This window comes from Bos mutus, chromosome 11, assembly GCF_027580195.1.
Source record: "Bos mutus isolate GX-2022 chromosome 11, NWIPB_WYAK_1.1, whole genome shotgun sequence".
NCBI lineage: Eukaryota > Metazoa > Chordata > Mammalia > Artiodactyla > Bovidae > Bos > Bos mutus.
In genome coordinates this window covers 63,055,874-63,072,479 of record NC_091627.1, presented here as the reverse complement: position 1 = coordinate 63,072,479, position 16,606 = coordinate 63,055,874, and the positions used below count along the sequence as shown (strand labels likewise).

The 16,606-nt window shown below is 36.6% G+C and overlaps 1 protein-coding gene across 1 annotated transcript in view; it reads left to right on the top strand.

The window, feature by feature from the left end:
* The window catches only part of REL (REL proto-oncogene, NF-kB subunit), a 46,290-nt gene that overhangs the window by 20,061 nt on the left and 9,623 nt on the right, over positions 1–16,606 (top strand). The window contains exons 5-9 of the mRNA XM_005889034.2: positions 9,740–9,880; positions 14,400–14,504; positions 14,615–14,827; positions 15,403–15,471; positions 15,608–15,679. Coding sequence (XP_005889096.1) covers positions 9,740–9,880; positions 14,400–14,504; positions 14,615–14,827; positions 15,403–15,471; positions 15,608–15,679 — 600 coding nt within the window. The remainder of the gene's footprint in view (positions 1–9,739; positions 9,881–14,399; positions 14,505–14,614; positions 14,828–15,402; positions 15,472–15,607; positions 15,680–16,606) is intronic.

Genomic DNA, 16,606 nt, shown 5'->3' with positions numbered 1-16,606 from the left:
GAAATTTTCTACATGTAGCTCCAACATATGTTTCCTACCTTCTCTTCCACTGTTAACTCTATTCCAGAAAAACTGTTTTGTTCACTTACCCTGACCAGTTGTCAGTCAACCTTCTCTGTTCTCACCACCATTAGTCGTGATCACCCTCCAGGCAGTTTATACACTCTACATCCAGAAAGATTCTTCTGAAACCAGTATGAATCATTTCAGAATTGTACTTATTATCCTTCAGTGGCTCCACATCATCTTCACCAGTGACTCTCAATTTGAATGTGCGTAGCACCCCCTTAGTACTTGCTAAAAATGTAGAATCCAGGCCACATTTTCCCTAATTTGATAGTCTGGTGTGGGGCCTTGAGTGCTGCATTTTAAAAAAACATCTAGATCCATGTTTCTTAACTACAACTCACATTAGGAAATAGATTTTATTTCTCTACTCAATAGATACACACATAGATTAAAAAAAATAAAGCAATATTGTTACTTCATGTAATATACTGTCTAATCTGTTCCTTTCCATTTTATTTTATTTTATTTTTTTTATAGAAAAGCATGTCCAACCCAGTAAATTAATTTTATGACCAGTGGCCCTAAACTCTTGGTACATGCAATACACCCTCCATCTGTTCTGTTCTGGTCCATTCCATTTGTTTTCTTCTTCTTCTTTTTTTTTTTAAGAAGATGCTCAGTTAACCCACTAAATTAATTTTAGGACTACTGGGTCTCAAAGTACAATTCAAAATTTTCTGCCCTAGACGATTCTAATGCTGGTGATCCATGGACCACACTTTGAGGAACTCTGATATACTGGCTAGATTGAGTTTCTCAAGCATGGCATTTAAAGCCCTTCATATTCTGATCCTTGTTTTCCATTCCAGCATCATCTCTAGGTATCATCTTCTGCCTCTCTGTTCTTCTGTTTGCAGTTCTTTTGCATGAAATTCTTTAATCTGTCTGATAAATTCTTTCTGCTCATCCCTCAAATTTAAGAGACACTTCTTTTACGCTTTCTGTGATCTTCTTGGAGCGAAGTATATGTTTCCCCAAAGTGCTATATATATTTCTAACACTGTTTGCTATAAATTTATTTATATGTTTCTCCCTCACTGAATTGTGAGACTCTGAAAGGTAGGAACCATTCTTCTGTGCATCTCTGGTACCTAGACCAGTGTCAGATACACAGAAGAAACATAATTAAAATATGTTGACAGAATAAATAAATAACTGAATGAACATGCTTTGTTTGTACTTGTCTACCAAAAATACTCAAATTGCTTTCCTTATCTGAAATGCCTTTTCAGTTCTCTTGAGCCCAAAGTCCTATCCCCTTAATTATACCATTCACTTAGCAATTGATCACAAAAAGCTTTATGATAACTATTAGGTTTTCTGAGATGATTTCATGCTTATTGTAGACAGAGTCTCTAATGGAACTTACTTATATTTGACTTTGGCACCTAAACAATGTATTTGTGTTACTGTTATATTAGATATTTATCTTTACAGCCAAGTACCTTCAGGCAATGTGTTTTCTCCCTGTATACAGTAGGTTACTCATCTTAACTACTTATGCATTCATTCCTTTGACAGATTTTTACCTTATTTTATCCTTATAGTCCCAGATTGTTCTTGGTGCTCAGGATAAGTCAGTGAATAGAACAGATAGAAATTTCTGCCTTTGAATAACTTATATTCTAGGGAGAGAGACTAGGAGTTAACAATTAAACTTAATAAACAAGTATATAATTTATTGGGAAGCCCAGGTGGAGCAGTGGTAAAGAATCTGCCTACCAGTGCAGGAGGTGCGAGAGATAAAAGGTTCAGTCCCTGTGTAGGGAAAATCCCCTGGAGTAGGAAATGACAATATTCTTGCCTTCAAAGTTTCATGGACAAAGTAGCCTGCTGGGCTACAGGCCTTAGGGTTGTGGAGTCAGACATGATTGAATAGCTGAGCAGCCACACACACATATCATTTATTAGACAGCTAGAAGTACTAAAGGATAAAAACAGCAGTGTAAGGAGCCGGGAATCTGTAGTTAGGGGGATGGGTTATAAATTTAAATAGAATGGTTAGAGTCACCTCATTCTCTATTCTGATGTGGTTTTTGTAATAGAAATAAATATTCTGTGTTTTTTTGTTTTTCCTAGACTGTTGAAATAAAACCTAAAATGTGCATTTCTAATATTAAGCAAAACATATAATATCTAATCCCCTTGAAAGAACTCAAAACACTAAAAACTAATGGAAGTAATCTGAACTCAGTTGTAGAGTTACCCTTTCTTGGTTGTTTATTCTGTGTTATTTTCAGAATATACCAGTAAATTCTACCACTTATATAGGAATTTGCCAACCTAAACAGACACTTTTTAAAATAGATGTATCACTTAACACAGGAAAATTCTACTGATAAAGAATTACAAGATTAGTATCTGACTTTGTGTTATATATTTATGATATATAGAAACAATGGAATTGGAAATGTTTAGCTGAATGGGATCTATGAATTCTGGTCTATAGACAATCTGATTATGACAGTCCATTTCCTAAAGATCAAGTATGTGAAAATACAAAGACTATTAAAAATTGTTTTTGCTTTGTGTGTATCTAGGATGTTTAAGGTGAGTTCTTTCTTGCCATTAGTTCTTTAAAATAGTAGCTCTCTCTTGCAGAAAGGGACATATAATAGTCAAGTAGTATTAAACTTGAGGCTTCATGTAAAATACCAGTTCAAATTATCTAATATGTGCTAAAGTCTAAATTGGATGGAGGAATTTAATTAAGGGCTCCGATAGCAATTTTTAACTGTTCATTTAGCTGGCACCAAAAAAAAAAAAAAAAAAGACTTCATGGGGGGCTCTTACTGCAAAAGCAGGGAAAAAAATTTTATCACTTTCTGGCTATGTATTTAATGACATGTAAGGCATTCTAATATTAATTTAATTAATTAAAAGCCATAAGATTTTTACAATAAAGAATTCGCAATTCTGTTTTATTAGTTACTTTATACTGTTTTTCATGTACAGAGGACACTGAGTTGTTAGGGGAGCACAAAGACTATTTCACAGTTAAGTTTGGGAGGATAATTCTATATTGGTAGTCTGAAAGGGAATGCAGTTTAAAAAGACAGATAGTCTCTAACAGATTGTCCTCTCTAAAGTGTGGTTAAATACAAGAAAATAAGAGCCTTTCCTCACGACTTAAAGCTTAAAAAGCAAGAAGGAAGAAAAAGCTTTTGTGTATTTTGTTATCCTTTCTTCCTTGCAATCATTTTAGAAAGCTTTCTTTATTACCCTGTGCAGAACTTGGGACACTTCTTTTATGCCTTCAGTGTAAAGGCATATGCCTTGAACATACTCCCATTATAACACTTTTCATGTTATTACATTATATAATTTTAGCTTATATATCTGTTTCTCATCCAGACACTAATCTCACTAAGGGCAGGCACTGTCTTCTCATATCTCTATTTGGCATTTGTTTTAGTGTGTAGCACATAATAAAAACCCAGTAAATATGTTGAAAGAATAAGTAATGAAAGGTAGATTGCTGTGACCATTTACCTTTTGCCTGGCACACAAGCACTTAAATGTTAGCTTTTACTGTATTATATCTATACATTTTAAGTAACAGAAATTAAATGAATTATCACTAAACTTTGTTTTTCTTCCTTAAATGAGACATAGGTCTTAAAATTGTTAATCTGTGTACTGTATATTTTTGACCCATTAATCACTTTTTAAATTTTAGTAATATTTAGCAATAATTAGAATATTAGAAAAGTCACATCTTTAGAGCTAGTAGGTGTTATAATTGATTTAAAAATTTTAATCCCTATTTTCAGAAGAAATCATGATCATATCTTTTTGATGAAGATAAAATTCTTACTGCATATACACTGCTCCTAAGTATTTATAAAGATGGCTTAAGGAGAATAATTGTTACCTTGTATTTATCCTTTCGATAAGGTATAAAGAGAAATTTTAAACTAGTTTAAGAGAAATTTAAGAGAATTTAATTAATCTCATGCTTACTTTTGTTAGATTTGCAACTATCATTTTTCACATTGCAGAATTTTTTAAATAAGGCCTTTTGTATTATGCTATGTATATATTACAAAGCCTACAGTAAACATTATCTAAGTGGAGGAAATGTAAGCATTCAGTCTGAAGTTAGAAATGAGAAAAGGATGTGCACTCTTGCTGCTTCTATTCGCACTGTCATGGAGACTGTAACCAGTGCGCAGAGATCAGTCAAAACTGAGAAAATAAAACCAATTATTGGAAGCTATTATTTACAGTGAGAATGCAAAAGGATATAGAAATTATTAATATGTTTATTAATAAAAGGGTGAATGCATATAAAGTTAACATACAAAAGTCAGTTGCATTTCCATAGGACAGCAGCAAATAATTAAAGGAATTGTCAGAAAATAGAAAAATAAATGACCCAATCAAAAAATGGGCCAAAGAACTAAATAGACATTTCTCCAAAGAAGACATACAGATGGCTAACAAACACATGAAAAGATGCTCAACATCACTCATTATCAGAGAAATGCAAATCAAAACCACTATGAGGTACCATTTCACACCAGTCAGAATGGCTGCCATCCAAAAGTGTACAAGCAATAAATGCTGGAGAGGGTGTGGAGAAAAGGGAACCCTCTTACACTGTTGGTGGGAATGCAAACTAGTACAGCCACTATGGAGAACAGTGTGGAGATTCCTTAAAAAACTGGAAATAGAACTGCCTTATGACCCAGCAATCCCACTGCTGGGCATACACACTGAGGAAACCAGAAGGGAAAGAGACACGTGTACCCCAATGTTCATCGCAGCACTGTTTATAATAGCCAGGACATGGAAGCAACCTAGATGCCCATCAGCAGATGAATGGATAAGAAAGCTGTGGTACATATACACAATGGAGGTACATATACACAATTACTCAGCCATTAAAAAGAATACATTTGAATCAGTTCTAATGAGGTGGATGAAACTGGAACCTATTATACAGAGTGAAGTAAGCCAGAAAGAAAAACACCAATACAGTATACTAACACATATATATGGAATTTAGAAAGATGGTATCAATAACCCTGTGTACGAGACAGCAAAAGAGACACTGATGTATAGATCAGTCTTATGGACTCTGTGGGAGAGGGAGAGGGTGGGGAGATTTGGGAGAATGGCATTGAAACATGTATAATATCATGTATGAAACGAGTCGCCAGTCCAGGTTCGATGCACGATACTGGATGCTTGGGGCTAGTGCACTGGGACGACCCAGAGGGAGGGCATGGGGAGGGGGGAGGGAGGAGGGTTCAGGATGGGGAGCATGGGTATACCTGTGGCGGATTCATTTTGATGTTTGGCAAAACTAATACAATATTGTAAAGTTTAAAAATAAAATAAAATTAAAAAAAGAAAAAATACCTAGCAATAGATCTAAGAAATCATGATCAGGATTTCTTTACAGAAAATTTCAAAATTTTATTATGAGATAATTGTTGTTTTGTTGTTTAGCTACTAAGTCATGTCTGATTCTTTTTGTGACCCCGTGGACTATAGCCTGCCAGGCTCCTCTGTCCATGGGATTTCCCAGGCAAAAATACTGAAGTGGGTTGCCATTTCCTTCTCCGGAGGATCTTCCCAACCTAGGGATCAAACCCACATCTCCTGCAATGGCAGGTGGATTCTTTACCACTGAGTCACTAGGGAAGCCCATTATGAGAACACCTAGATAGATGGAGAGGTATATCATGTTCTTTATTATCAATAATATAAGATAGTATATTTTCCCAAATTGATATATAGGTTCAGTGAAATTCCAAACTCCCAACAAGAATTTTCAATAAGTATGATAATATGATTCTGAACAGGAAAAGGAGGATAATTTATAGAAGACGAACGGTAATGAGAAACTGACCTTATCAGCTATTAGGACTTATTATGAAGAAATAGTTATGAGATATTGGGGTTTATTATGAAGAAGTACTAATTAAGTAGTATTGTGGTAACAATCGGAGAAGGCAATGGCATCCCACTCCAGTACTCTTGCCTGGAAAATCCCATGGACGGAGGAGCCTGGTAGGCTGCAGTCCATGAGGTCGCTAAGAGTCGGACACGACTGAGCGACTTCACTTTGACTTTTCACTTTCATGCATTGGAGAAGGAAATGGCAACCTACTCCAGTGTTCTTGCCTGGAGAATCCCAGGGATGGGGAGCCTGGTGGGCTGCCGTCTATGGGGTTGCACAGAATCGATCACGACTGAAGCGACTTAGCAGCAGCAGCAGTGGTAACAATAGACTAAATGACCAGTAGAGTAAAACTGAAAGCCCAGAAACAGACTTATGAAAATATGAAACTTCAGCAAATGACAGTGGTAGCATGTCAGATCAAGAGAAAGGGAGGAAATATTGATAGCTGATAAATGAAGCTGAGGAAAGTTGGATTCCCTGCCTCTCGCCATATATAAAAATCAGCTTTCAAATGCCTTAGATTTCAGTGTAGATGAATACTTTAAAAATTCTTAGTATAAAAAAAAAATCTAAATATATATATTTATATATATAAACCTCTTAGTATAAAATGTTGGTAGATAGATTTTAGTCCTCGGTTTCTATAAAAAGATAAGACATGAAGTGTTTTCTATAAAACAGTTGATAAATTTGATGACATTTTAAATTTCAGTTTATTGTGTTTTTCAGTTCTATTGAATTTTGCTTGGTTCCTTTTATATAGTTTCAAGTACTCTGCTGAACTCTCAGTATTGTCTTTAACTCCTTAAATAAGTTAAATATAGTGATTTTAAGTCATGTATCTGAAAACTTAATTATTTGGAATGTTTGTAGTCTGTTTCTATATGTTGTTTTTCTTGTCTTAAAAAAAAAAATTACCTTGTCTCTTATGCCAGGACTTCCCTGGTGGCTCAGAGGTGAAGAATCCACCTGCAATGCAGGAGACCCGGGTTCAGTCCCTGAATTGGGGAGATCCCCTGGAGAAGGGAATGGCTACCACTCCAGTATTGTTGCTTGGAGAACCCATGGACAGAGGAGCCTGGCGGGCACAGTCCATGGGATCAAAAAGAGTCAGACATGACTGAGCCACTAACACTTTCACTTTCACTTCTTCTTATGCCTGCTTATTTAAAATAGAGTACAGTATTCTGGCCTGGAGAATTCCATGGACTGTATAGGCCATGGGGTCACAAAAAATCAGACACGACTAAACAACTTTCACTTTCACCAGTCACCTTGTACACAAAAGTTTTGAGGTCTAGGATGTAATAATCTCCCTTCAGAAGGCTTTCTTGTGGTAGGTGGCTAGTCACACTAGAAGTCTGAGATCATCTAAAATTAGTGAATGATTTAGGTTATTTGATGCTGGGCTTTTATCCCTGTGAGGTCTTTCCGTCCAGTTCACCTTTACTCTGGGTTTAGCTTCTCAAGAGCCCCAGCCAAAGCACTGGGCATTTATCAGATTCTCTATCTTTGGCAGACCCTGCACTCCTTTATTTTTCATCTGTAGTCTTTTGAAAGCTCATCTCAATTTCTCATCCTCTTAGCTACTTCTAAATTGGCAAGATATATCTGGAAAACAAGAAGCCTCTTATCCTGAACTTACCTCTCTGGGTTTCTTTGATCCTGACTTATAATAAATAAATCTTTATTCCCATTCCTGGTTTGTTAACCAGTTTATTTTTCCTCCATGTACTATTTTAAAAGATTTTAAAGTTTTCTTGAGGTCTCACTTATATACAGTGGGATCCACCCAGATGTATGTAACACCACCATAGTCAAGATGAGAAATATTTCTACTACCTCCACTATTACTGCTGCTAAGTCGCTTCAGTCATGTCCGACTCTGTGTGACCCCATAGACGGCAGCCCACCAGGCTCTCCCGCCCCTGGGATTCTCCAGGCAAGAACACTGGAGTGGGTTGCCATTTCCTTCTCCAATGCATGAAAGTGAAAAGTGAAAGTGAAGTCGCTCAGTCAGGTCCGACTCTTAGCAGCCCCATGGACTGCAGCCTACCAGGCTCCTCCATCCGTGGGATTCTCCAGGCAAGAGTACTGGAGTGGGATGCCATTGCCTTCTCCTCCACTATTACTACAAAATGTCTTTGTCTACCTCCCATTAATTCCCTCTTCCCCTCTCTGGCTCCAGTCAGCTCTTTGCTTTCTTTTGTCATCAATTAATCTTTTCTAGAATTTTCCTACAAATGAAAGCATGTGGTATATATTTTATATCTGGTTCCTTTTGCTCACATAATATTTTTGAGATACATACATGTTTGTGTATATATTCATAGTTCTTTTATATTACATAGCTGTCACAGTTAGTTTATCCATTCACATAGGTTTGTTTTTAAACTTGTCAGAACACTTTTCTAATTTATTTTTGTGTGTATTGATTACTCATCTCAGGAATTGAGAAACATTGTCTTAAACTGTAAATTTATAATGTTTTAAAAAATTATTTTAATGAGGTGGATCTCTCATTGCCTACCTAATTGTGCCAACAGAGATTGCTGTGGTACAGATGTTTGTATCATAACATTTGACCTTTTAGTTGTACAGATATGTTTTTGTAGGCTCTTTGGAATTGTAGGCTTAAGAATGCTGACAGTGGAATAATTTTTAATATCATGATAGCTACTGAGTATAGTTTACATAAAAACAGTCAAAAATACATTATCATTTTTATTATTGCTAACTGTGAGAATAAAGAATTTGGGTTTTAACCGTTTTCAAATTTCGTATTTCAAGTTTCAATGCTTTTTGAAAAATAAAATTGTCATATAATTTAATATATGTATTTCTTGCTTTTTATAAACATGGCTGTTAGTTATAGTTGATTGCTACACCTTATAGTATTCTTTGAAAAGGCAGTTATATTTTCCTTTGGAGCTAGATTTATTTTAAATAGCAGTTTCTGTCATAAAACGTGTTAAAAAAATTTTTTTCCAGAACTGTAAAATTTTCCTGCTGTGGGTTTTTTGTTGTTGTTGTTTTGTTTTTGAGGAAAGTTAAGTTTGCACATAAAATTTCTTAAGGAAATTAGCTGACTTAACTCATCTAGTATCCTCTTGGTATTTGATCCCTAAAACATTGATCTAAATTTTAGTAAATATTCCTGTGTATGTCATTTTTATGCAACACATATGTAAAATTCTGTAATAGGGTTCAGTTTTTTTAAGAGCATAGGCTCTGGATTCAGTGGCCTGAGTTTGAATTCTTCTCTGCCACTTCTTAGCTGTGAAACATTAGATATGTAATTTCATTTCTTTAAAATCAGTTCCTCATCTGTAAAATGGAGTAATTCTTATGCAGATTTTGGAGATAATTTGCAGAGTCCTTAATGTATGACTGAACTAAATACGTATTTGTTAAATTAGTGAATGAATGCCTAGTCTCTGTTGTATAAAACCTACAACCATTTTTTGTAAAAATTTGATTTATGCAACTTTGAGGTTCTGCTTTAAATACCAGATGACTGGGATAGTTGCTCCCTGACCATGGTCATTACTTATGAATTATGATGGATAGTGAAATATATGATGAAAAGCATAAAAGGCTGGCTTGAGATTGTGTACCATTGTATTTTTGTTAGTACAGATTTAGATGCTACTTACTAAAGGTTATTGGCTGTATTGGGCAGGGAGGAGGACTTAACAGGGCTTTAGTTCTATGTGACTATTCTATATTCTTTATTTTTTTAAATGAACTGTTCAGTCCCTGAACAACAGCTGCTTGATATTGAAGATTGTGACCTCAACGTGGTGAGATTATGTTTTCAAGTTTTTCTCCCTGATGAACATGGTAATTTGACAACTGCTCTACCTCCTGTTGTCTCCAACCCAATTTATGACAACCGTAAGTAATTTGTTTTTCTTGTATTTGTAGCCTTGACTTTTTATTTTATTACTTATTTGGCCACTCTGGGTTTTTGTTGCTGCATGGGCTTTTCTCTAGCTGGAGAGAGTGGGGGCTGCTTCTTTGAGGCGCGCAGGCTCCTCATTGTGGTGACTTCTCTTGTTGTGGAGCACAGGCTCTAGGGCACTGGCTCAGTGGTTGTGGTACACAGGCTTAGTTGCCCTGCATCATGTGGAATCTTCCCAGCCTAGGATCGGACCCACGTCCCCTGAATTAGCAGGCGGATTCCTAACCATTGGACCACCAGGGAAGTCTCAGTGTTAGCTTTTTAAAAAATTTTAAAGTATTTTGGCAATTTAAAAAAACGAGTATGTTCATTATGGGAAAATTCAAACATTATGGAGTAGATGTTATCTATCTAAAGTAGATAACAAGCAGAGTAAACCTCCTATAATCTCATTCTCCAAAGATATTTCATCAGTTTCTTCTTACTGTATATACAACAAATACCTCATCATCATCATCATTCATACCATCTATGTTTTTGGCAACTTTTTGAAACAATCATCACTGATTTTTTTTTTTTACTTTTTTTTCCCTCTTAGAAACATATCTTGAACCTCTTTCCCTTTCAGGTACCTGATTTTTTTCAGTAGCTGCATATGATATAACTGTATCACACTTTTATAAATCATTAGCTTGGAGAAGGAAATGGCAACCCACTCCAGTATTCTTGCCTGGAAAATCCCAGGGACGGGGGAGCCTGGTGGGCTGCCGTCTATGGGGTTGCACAGAGTTGGACACGACTGAAGAGACTTAGCAGCAGCAACTTGTTACAAGGCATTTGGTTTGTTTCCCTCTCAATTTTTTTTTTTTCTTTAACAAATTGTATTGCATTAAATATATCCTATATGTGCCTATCTTCTGTAGATGTCCCTAGCATAAATTTGTAGAAGTAGAAATGTTGGCAAATGGTAGATTAAAGGATCTGGATATTTATAGTTTTAAAGATTATGAAATTGCCCTCAAATATTTCTGTGTATGTATACTCTTACATATGTGCCCACCAGTGGTGTATGACTATACTGGTTCTACATGCAAAAAGATAGTGGAACATAGAGTTATAAAGGTAAGGTAAATCAGACTGTCCTCATCATGGAGAGCTTTGAATGCCAGGGAATTATGGGAATAATGTTGACCAGATAATAGGAAATATGAAAACTGCATTGCCATAGGGTTATGGTCATGATTTTATAAATTCAATCTGATGAGAGTGTATGGGATGGATAGGAAAAATCCCAGTTTACAAGCAGGGAGATTTAATTAGAAGAAGTGTTAATGTCTACAGTTGAAATCATAAGGCCCTAAATAAACCGAGGCAATACCATTAAGAAAGGAAAGGGATAGATGTGGAAGATTAAGGTATTGAGTGTCCTTTGTTTATACACTAAAGCTTTTATTGCTATCTATCCTGTAAATTGTTTTCCTAAAACTTTCCATCAAAAAGGAATAAAACATATTACTAAGGTTCAGTTCAATTCAGTCGCTCAGTTGTGTCTGACTCTTTGTGACCTCATGGACTGCAGCATGCCAGGCCATCCTGTCCATCAGCAGCTCCCAGAGTTTACTCAAAGTCATGTCCATTGAGTCGGTGATGCCATCAACCATCTCATCCTGTTGTCCCCTTCTCCTCCCACTTTCAATCTTTCTGAGCATCAGGGTCTTTTCCAAGGAATCAGTTTTTCACATCACGTGGCCAAAGTATTGCAGTTTCAGTTTCAACATCAGTCCTTCCAATGAATATTCAGGACTGATTTCCTTTAGGATGGACTGGTTAGATCTCCTTGCAGTCCAAGGGACTCTCAAGAGTCTTCTCCAACACCACAGTTCAAAAGCATCAATTCTTCTGTGCTCAGCTTTCTTTATAGTCCAACTCTCACATCTATATATGACTACTGGAAAAACCATAGTGATTTTGAGCATTACTTTGCTAGCGTGTGAGATGAGTGCAATTGTACGGTAGTTTGAGCAATCTTTGGCATTGCCTTTCTTTGGGATTGGAATGAAAATGGACCTTTTCCAGTCCTATGGCCACTGCTGAGTTTTTCAAATTTGCTGGCATATTGAGTGAAGCACTTTTACAGCATCATCTCTTAGGATTTGAAATAGTTCAACTAGAATTCCATCACCTCCACTAGCTTTGTTCATAGTGATGCTTCCTAAGGCCCACTTGACTTCACATTCCAGGATGTCTGGCTCTAGCTGAGTGTGGGTGATCACACCATCATGATTATCTGGGTCGTGAAGATCTTTTTTGTACAGTTCTTCTGTGTATTCTTGCCACCTCTTCTTAATATCTTCTGCTTCTGTTAGGTCCATACCATTCCTGTCCTTTATTGAGCCCATCTTTTCATGAAATGTTCCCTTGGTATTTCTGATTTTCTTGAAGAGATCTCTAGCCTTTCCCATTCTATTGTTTTCCTGTATTTCTTTGCATTGATCACTGAGGAAGGCTTTCTTCTCTCTCCTTGCTGTTCTTTGGAACTCTGCATTCAAATGGGTATATCTTTCCTTTTCTCCTTTGCCTTTCACTTCTCTTCTTTTCACAGTTATTTGTAAGGCCTCCTCAGACAACCATTTTTGCCTTTTTGCATTTATTTTTCTTGGGGATGGTCTTGATTCCTGCTTCCTGTACAATGTCACGAACCTCCGTCCATAGTTCTTCAGGCACTCCAACAGATCTAATCCTTTGAATCTATTTCTCACTACCACTGTATAATTGTGAGGGTTTGATTTAGGTCATACCTGAATGGTCTAGTAGTCTTTCCTGTTTTCTTCAATTTAAGTCTGAATTTGGCAGTAAGGAGTTCATGAACTGAGCCACAGTCAGCTCCTGGTCTCATTTTTGCTGACTGTATAGAGCTTCTCCATCTTTCGCTGCAAAGAGTATAATCAGTCTGATTTTGGTATTGATCAGCTGGTGATGTCCACCTGTAGAGTCTTCTCTTGTGTTGTTGGAAGAGGGTGTTTTCTATGACCAGCGCGTTCTCTTGGCAAAACTCTATTAGCCTTTGCCCTGCTTCATTCTGTTCCAAGGCCAAATTTGCCTGTTACTCCAGGTGTTTCTTGACTTCCTACTTTTGCATTCTAGTCCTCTATAATGAAAAGGACATCTTTTTTGTATGTTAGTTCTAGAAGGTCTTGTAGGTCTTCATAGAACCATGTAACTTCAGCTTCTCCAGCATTACTGGTTAGGGCATAGACTTAGATTACTGCGATATTGAATGAATTGCCTTGGAAACAAACAGATTATTCTGTCATTTTTGAGATTGCATCCAAGTACTGCATTTCACGCTCTTTTGTTGACTGTGATGGCTCCTCCATTTCTTCTTGCCCATAGTATTAGATATAATGGTCATCTGAGTTAAACTCACCCATTCTAGTCCATTTTAGTTTGCTGATTCCTAAAATGTTGATGTTCACTCTTGCCATCTCCTGTTTCACAACTTCCAATTTGCCTTGATTCATGGACCTGACATTCCAGGTTCCTATGGTGTATTGCTCTTTACAGCATCCGACTTTACTTCCATCACCAGTCACATCCACAGCTGGGTGTTGTTTTTGCTGTGACTCTGTCTCTTCATTCTTTCTGGAGTTATTTCTCTACTGATCTCCAGTAGCATACCGGGCACCTGCCGACCTGGAGAGTTCATCTTTCAGTGTCCTGTCTTTTCGCCTTTTCATATTGTTCATGGGGTTCTCAAGGCAAGAATACTGAAGTGGTTTGCTATTTCCTTCTCCAGTGGACCACGTTTTGTCAGAACTCTCCCCCATGACCCGTCCGTCTTGGGTGGCCCTATACGGTGTGTCTCATAGTTTGATTGAGTTAGACAAGGCTGTGGATGCAGCGCACCTGGGTATGGCATAAACCCTCTTGGAGGAGCTCACCATCAAAACCCCACCATGGAGCCGCCAGAACTTACACAGGACTGGGGAAACAGAATCTTGAGGGCACAAACAGAACCTTGTGCACACCAGGACCCAGGAGAAAGGAGCAGTGACCCCACAAGAGATTGACCCAGACTTGCCCCTGAGTGTCCAGAAGTCTCTGGCGAAGGTGTGGGTCGGCGATGGCATGCTGCAGGGTTGGGGCACTGAGTGTAACAGTGCGTTCATCAGACCTGTTGAAGGAGGTCGCCATTATCTTCATTGCCTCCACCATAGTTTGGCCCCAAGTGAATAACAGAAAGGGAACACAGCCCCACCCATCAACAGAAAATTGGATTGGAGATTTACTGAGCATGGCCCTGCCCATCAATCAGAACAGACCCAGTTTCTCCCTCAGTCAGTCTTTCCCATCAGAAAGCTTCCATAAGCCTGTTATCCTTCTCCATCAGAGGGCAGACAGACTGAAAACCACAGTCACAGAAAACTAACCAGTCTGATCAAATGGACCACAGCCTTGTCTAACTCACTTACTAAGGTAGCAACCCATTAAAAAGAAATCCTTTGTATTTAGGTGCTCCTAATACTGCAGAATTAAGGATTTGTCGTGTAAACAAGAACTGTGGAAGTGTCAAAGGAGGAGATGAAATATTTCTACTCTGTGACAAAGTTCAGAAAGGTATTTTTTGGGGTTTGTTTGTTTGTTTGTTTCATTGAATTCAGAATATATTTTAAATTGATTGGTACGTTTTACTTTGTGTTCGAATTATTTGTCTTTGTAATCACTAGACGACATAGAAGTTCGGTTTGTGTTGAATGACTGGGAAGCAAAAGGTGTCTTTTCACAAGCTGATGTACACCGTCAAGTAGCCATTGTTTTCAAGACTCCACCATACTGCAAAGCTATAATAGAACCGGTAACAGTAAAGATGCAGTTGCGGCGACCTTCCGATCAGGAAGTTAGTGAATCTATGGATTTTAGATACCTGCCAGATGAAAAGGGTATGACCTTTTGTGTTAATGTTTTATATGGTTCTTAGTCCTGCTAAGAATATTGTCTTGTAGGATATATTAGAATACAGTCATATTATTTATTCACAATTTTCTTTTCCTTAAAGTTTTTGTTGATTTTTGACTCATCTTTGTGCTCTTTGAATCTTTTTCTTAGGAAAGGAATCTAGAATAATTTCAACATATCTCAACTGTTTATTAGAATTTGTTTTATATTTGAGATTCTGTTTTGGTCCTTATTGTGCCTTCTTGATAGATGGCAAACTTGCCACTCAGAAAGTGGTCTCCAATCTTGGTCCTAATCTGCCCTTGGCCCATTAATTGACCATGGGTTAACCTGTAGGTATTATAATAAAACAAGATGAATATTATAAACTATTTTTTACTAAGAGAAAAATGCCCTTTATTACTGACTTGGGACATACTTTGTGACCCCTAGAAATCCATGTTATGTACATTTATTTAAAGCATTTTCTATGTAGGAATAAAACGTCTATATATGTGTTAAAGGAGAGGAACCATACTCATTGATGATTCACACATTTTCCTGATTTCTTTCTAACCAGACACATATGGAAATAAAGCAAAGAAACAAAAAACAACTCTGCTTTTCCACAAACTGTGGCAGGATTGTGGTAAGAATATTTTGGTTTGATTGGTATTTAAGTAAATTTGGTTTTGGGTTTTTTTTTTTTTTCAGTTTTTCAAATTTTAACTGATATACTGTTGTTTTTCAAATTACATTTAATAATGGAAAACAATTTATCACAGGAGTTAATTTTCCTGAAAGACCTAGACCTAGTCCCCTAGGACCAACTGGAGAAGGAAGATTCATCAAAAAAGGTATTTTATGCCCAGTAGAGTATTCCTTGTGATCAGAGAGACCAGTTTTGCACAATATACTCGAATTCTATTCTTAATAATGAAAACTGAGTCTTTGATTTATTCCATTCCTACATATTTTTTTCATGCTATGAATATTGAATGAATTGATCTCAGCTTCTGAAAGTCCTGTTAGCAACTGTGATTATGTTTTGGGATTTATTGTTTGAGAAATTACATTTCATTCCTATGGTGGTAATTGTACTAATTACAGTATGTCATGAAAGAAATGGTTTAGACCTGCTCAATTACCTATATTTATTTATAAAGTTTTACTAGAACACAGCTCATTTGATTGCATATTGTTTATGGCTCTTTTCTTGTACTATTAGAGCTGCAGAGTTAAGAAGTTCCAATAGAGGCTGCATGGTGCACGAAACCTAAAATATTTACTATCTGGCTTTTTATGGAAAAAAAGTTGCCAATTTCTGGTTTAGATTGTTATCCAGGGTTAATTAGAAGTCTTTTTTTTTCTTTTAATGTTCTTAAATCAGTGCTTCTTGGTTTAATATGTACAGCAGTCATGTAATACGTAATTAAATATACTACTACATTTTTTTCTGAAAATTTTATAGACCATTAGTGTGAGTTATATCATAATATGGCTTAGAAATTTATGTAGATTTCTCAATCATCCTTAATGTTTCCTCCATCCCTCCATTTTCTCCTGAAAGAAGAGAATATGAAATGATTTTGAATATTTAGAGGCCCATTAAGTGAAATTATGACATTTATCTTTCACATTTCAAAAATACCTTTATAAGGCCTCAGAAGCTAGATTTCCACATTTAACAGAAATGAAATTTTCTGTGCCAAAATAACTTACCAAATTATTTTATATGCATTTGTAAAACAGTATTACGGAATTCAGTTTTGGACTTATGTAAT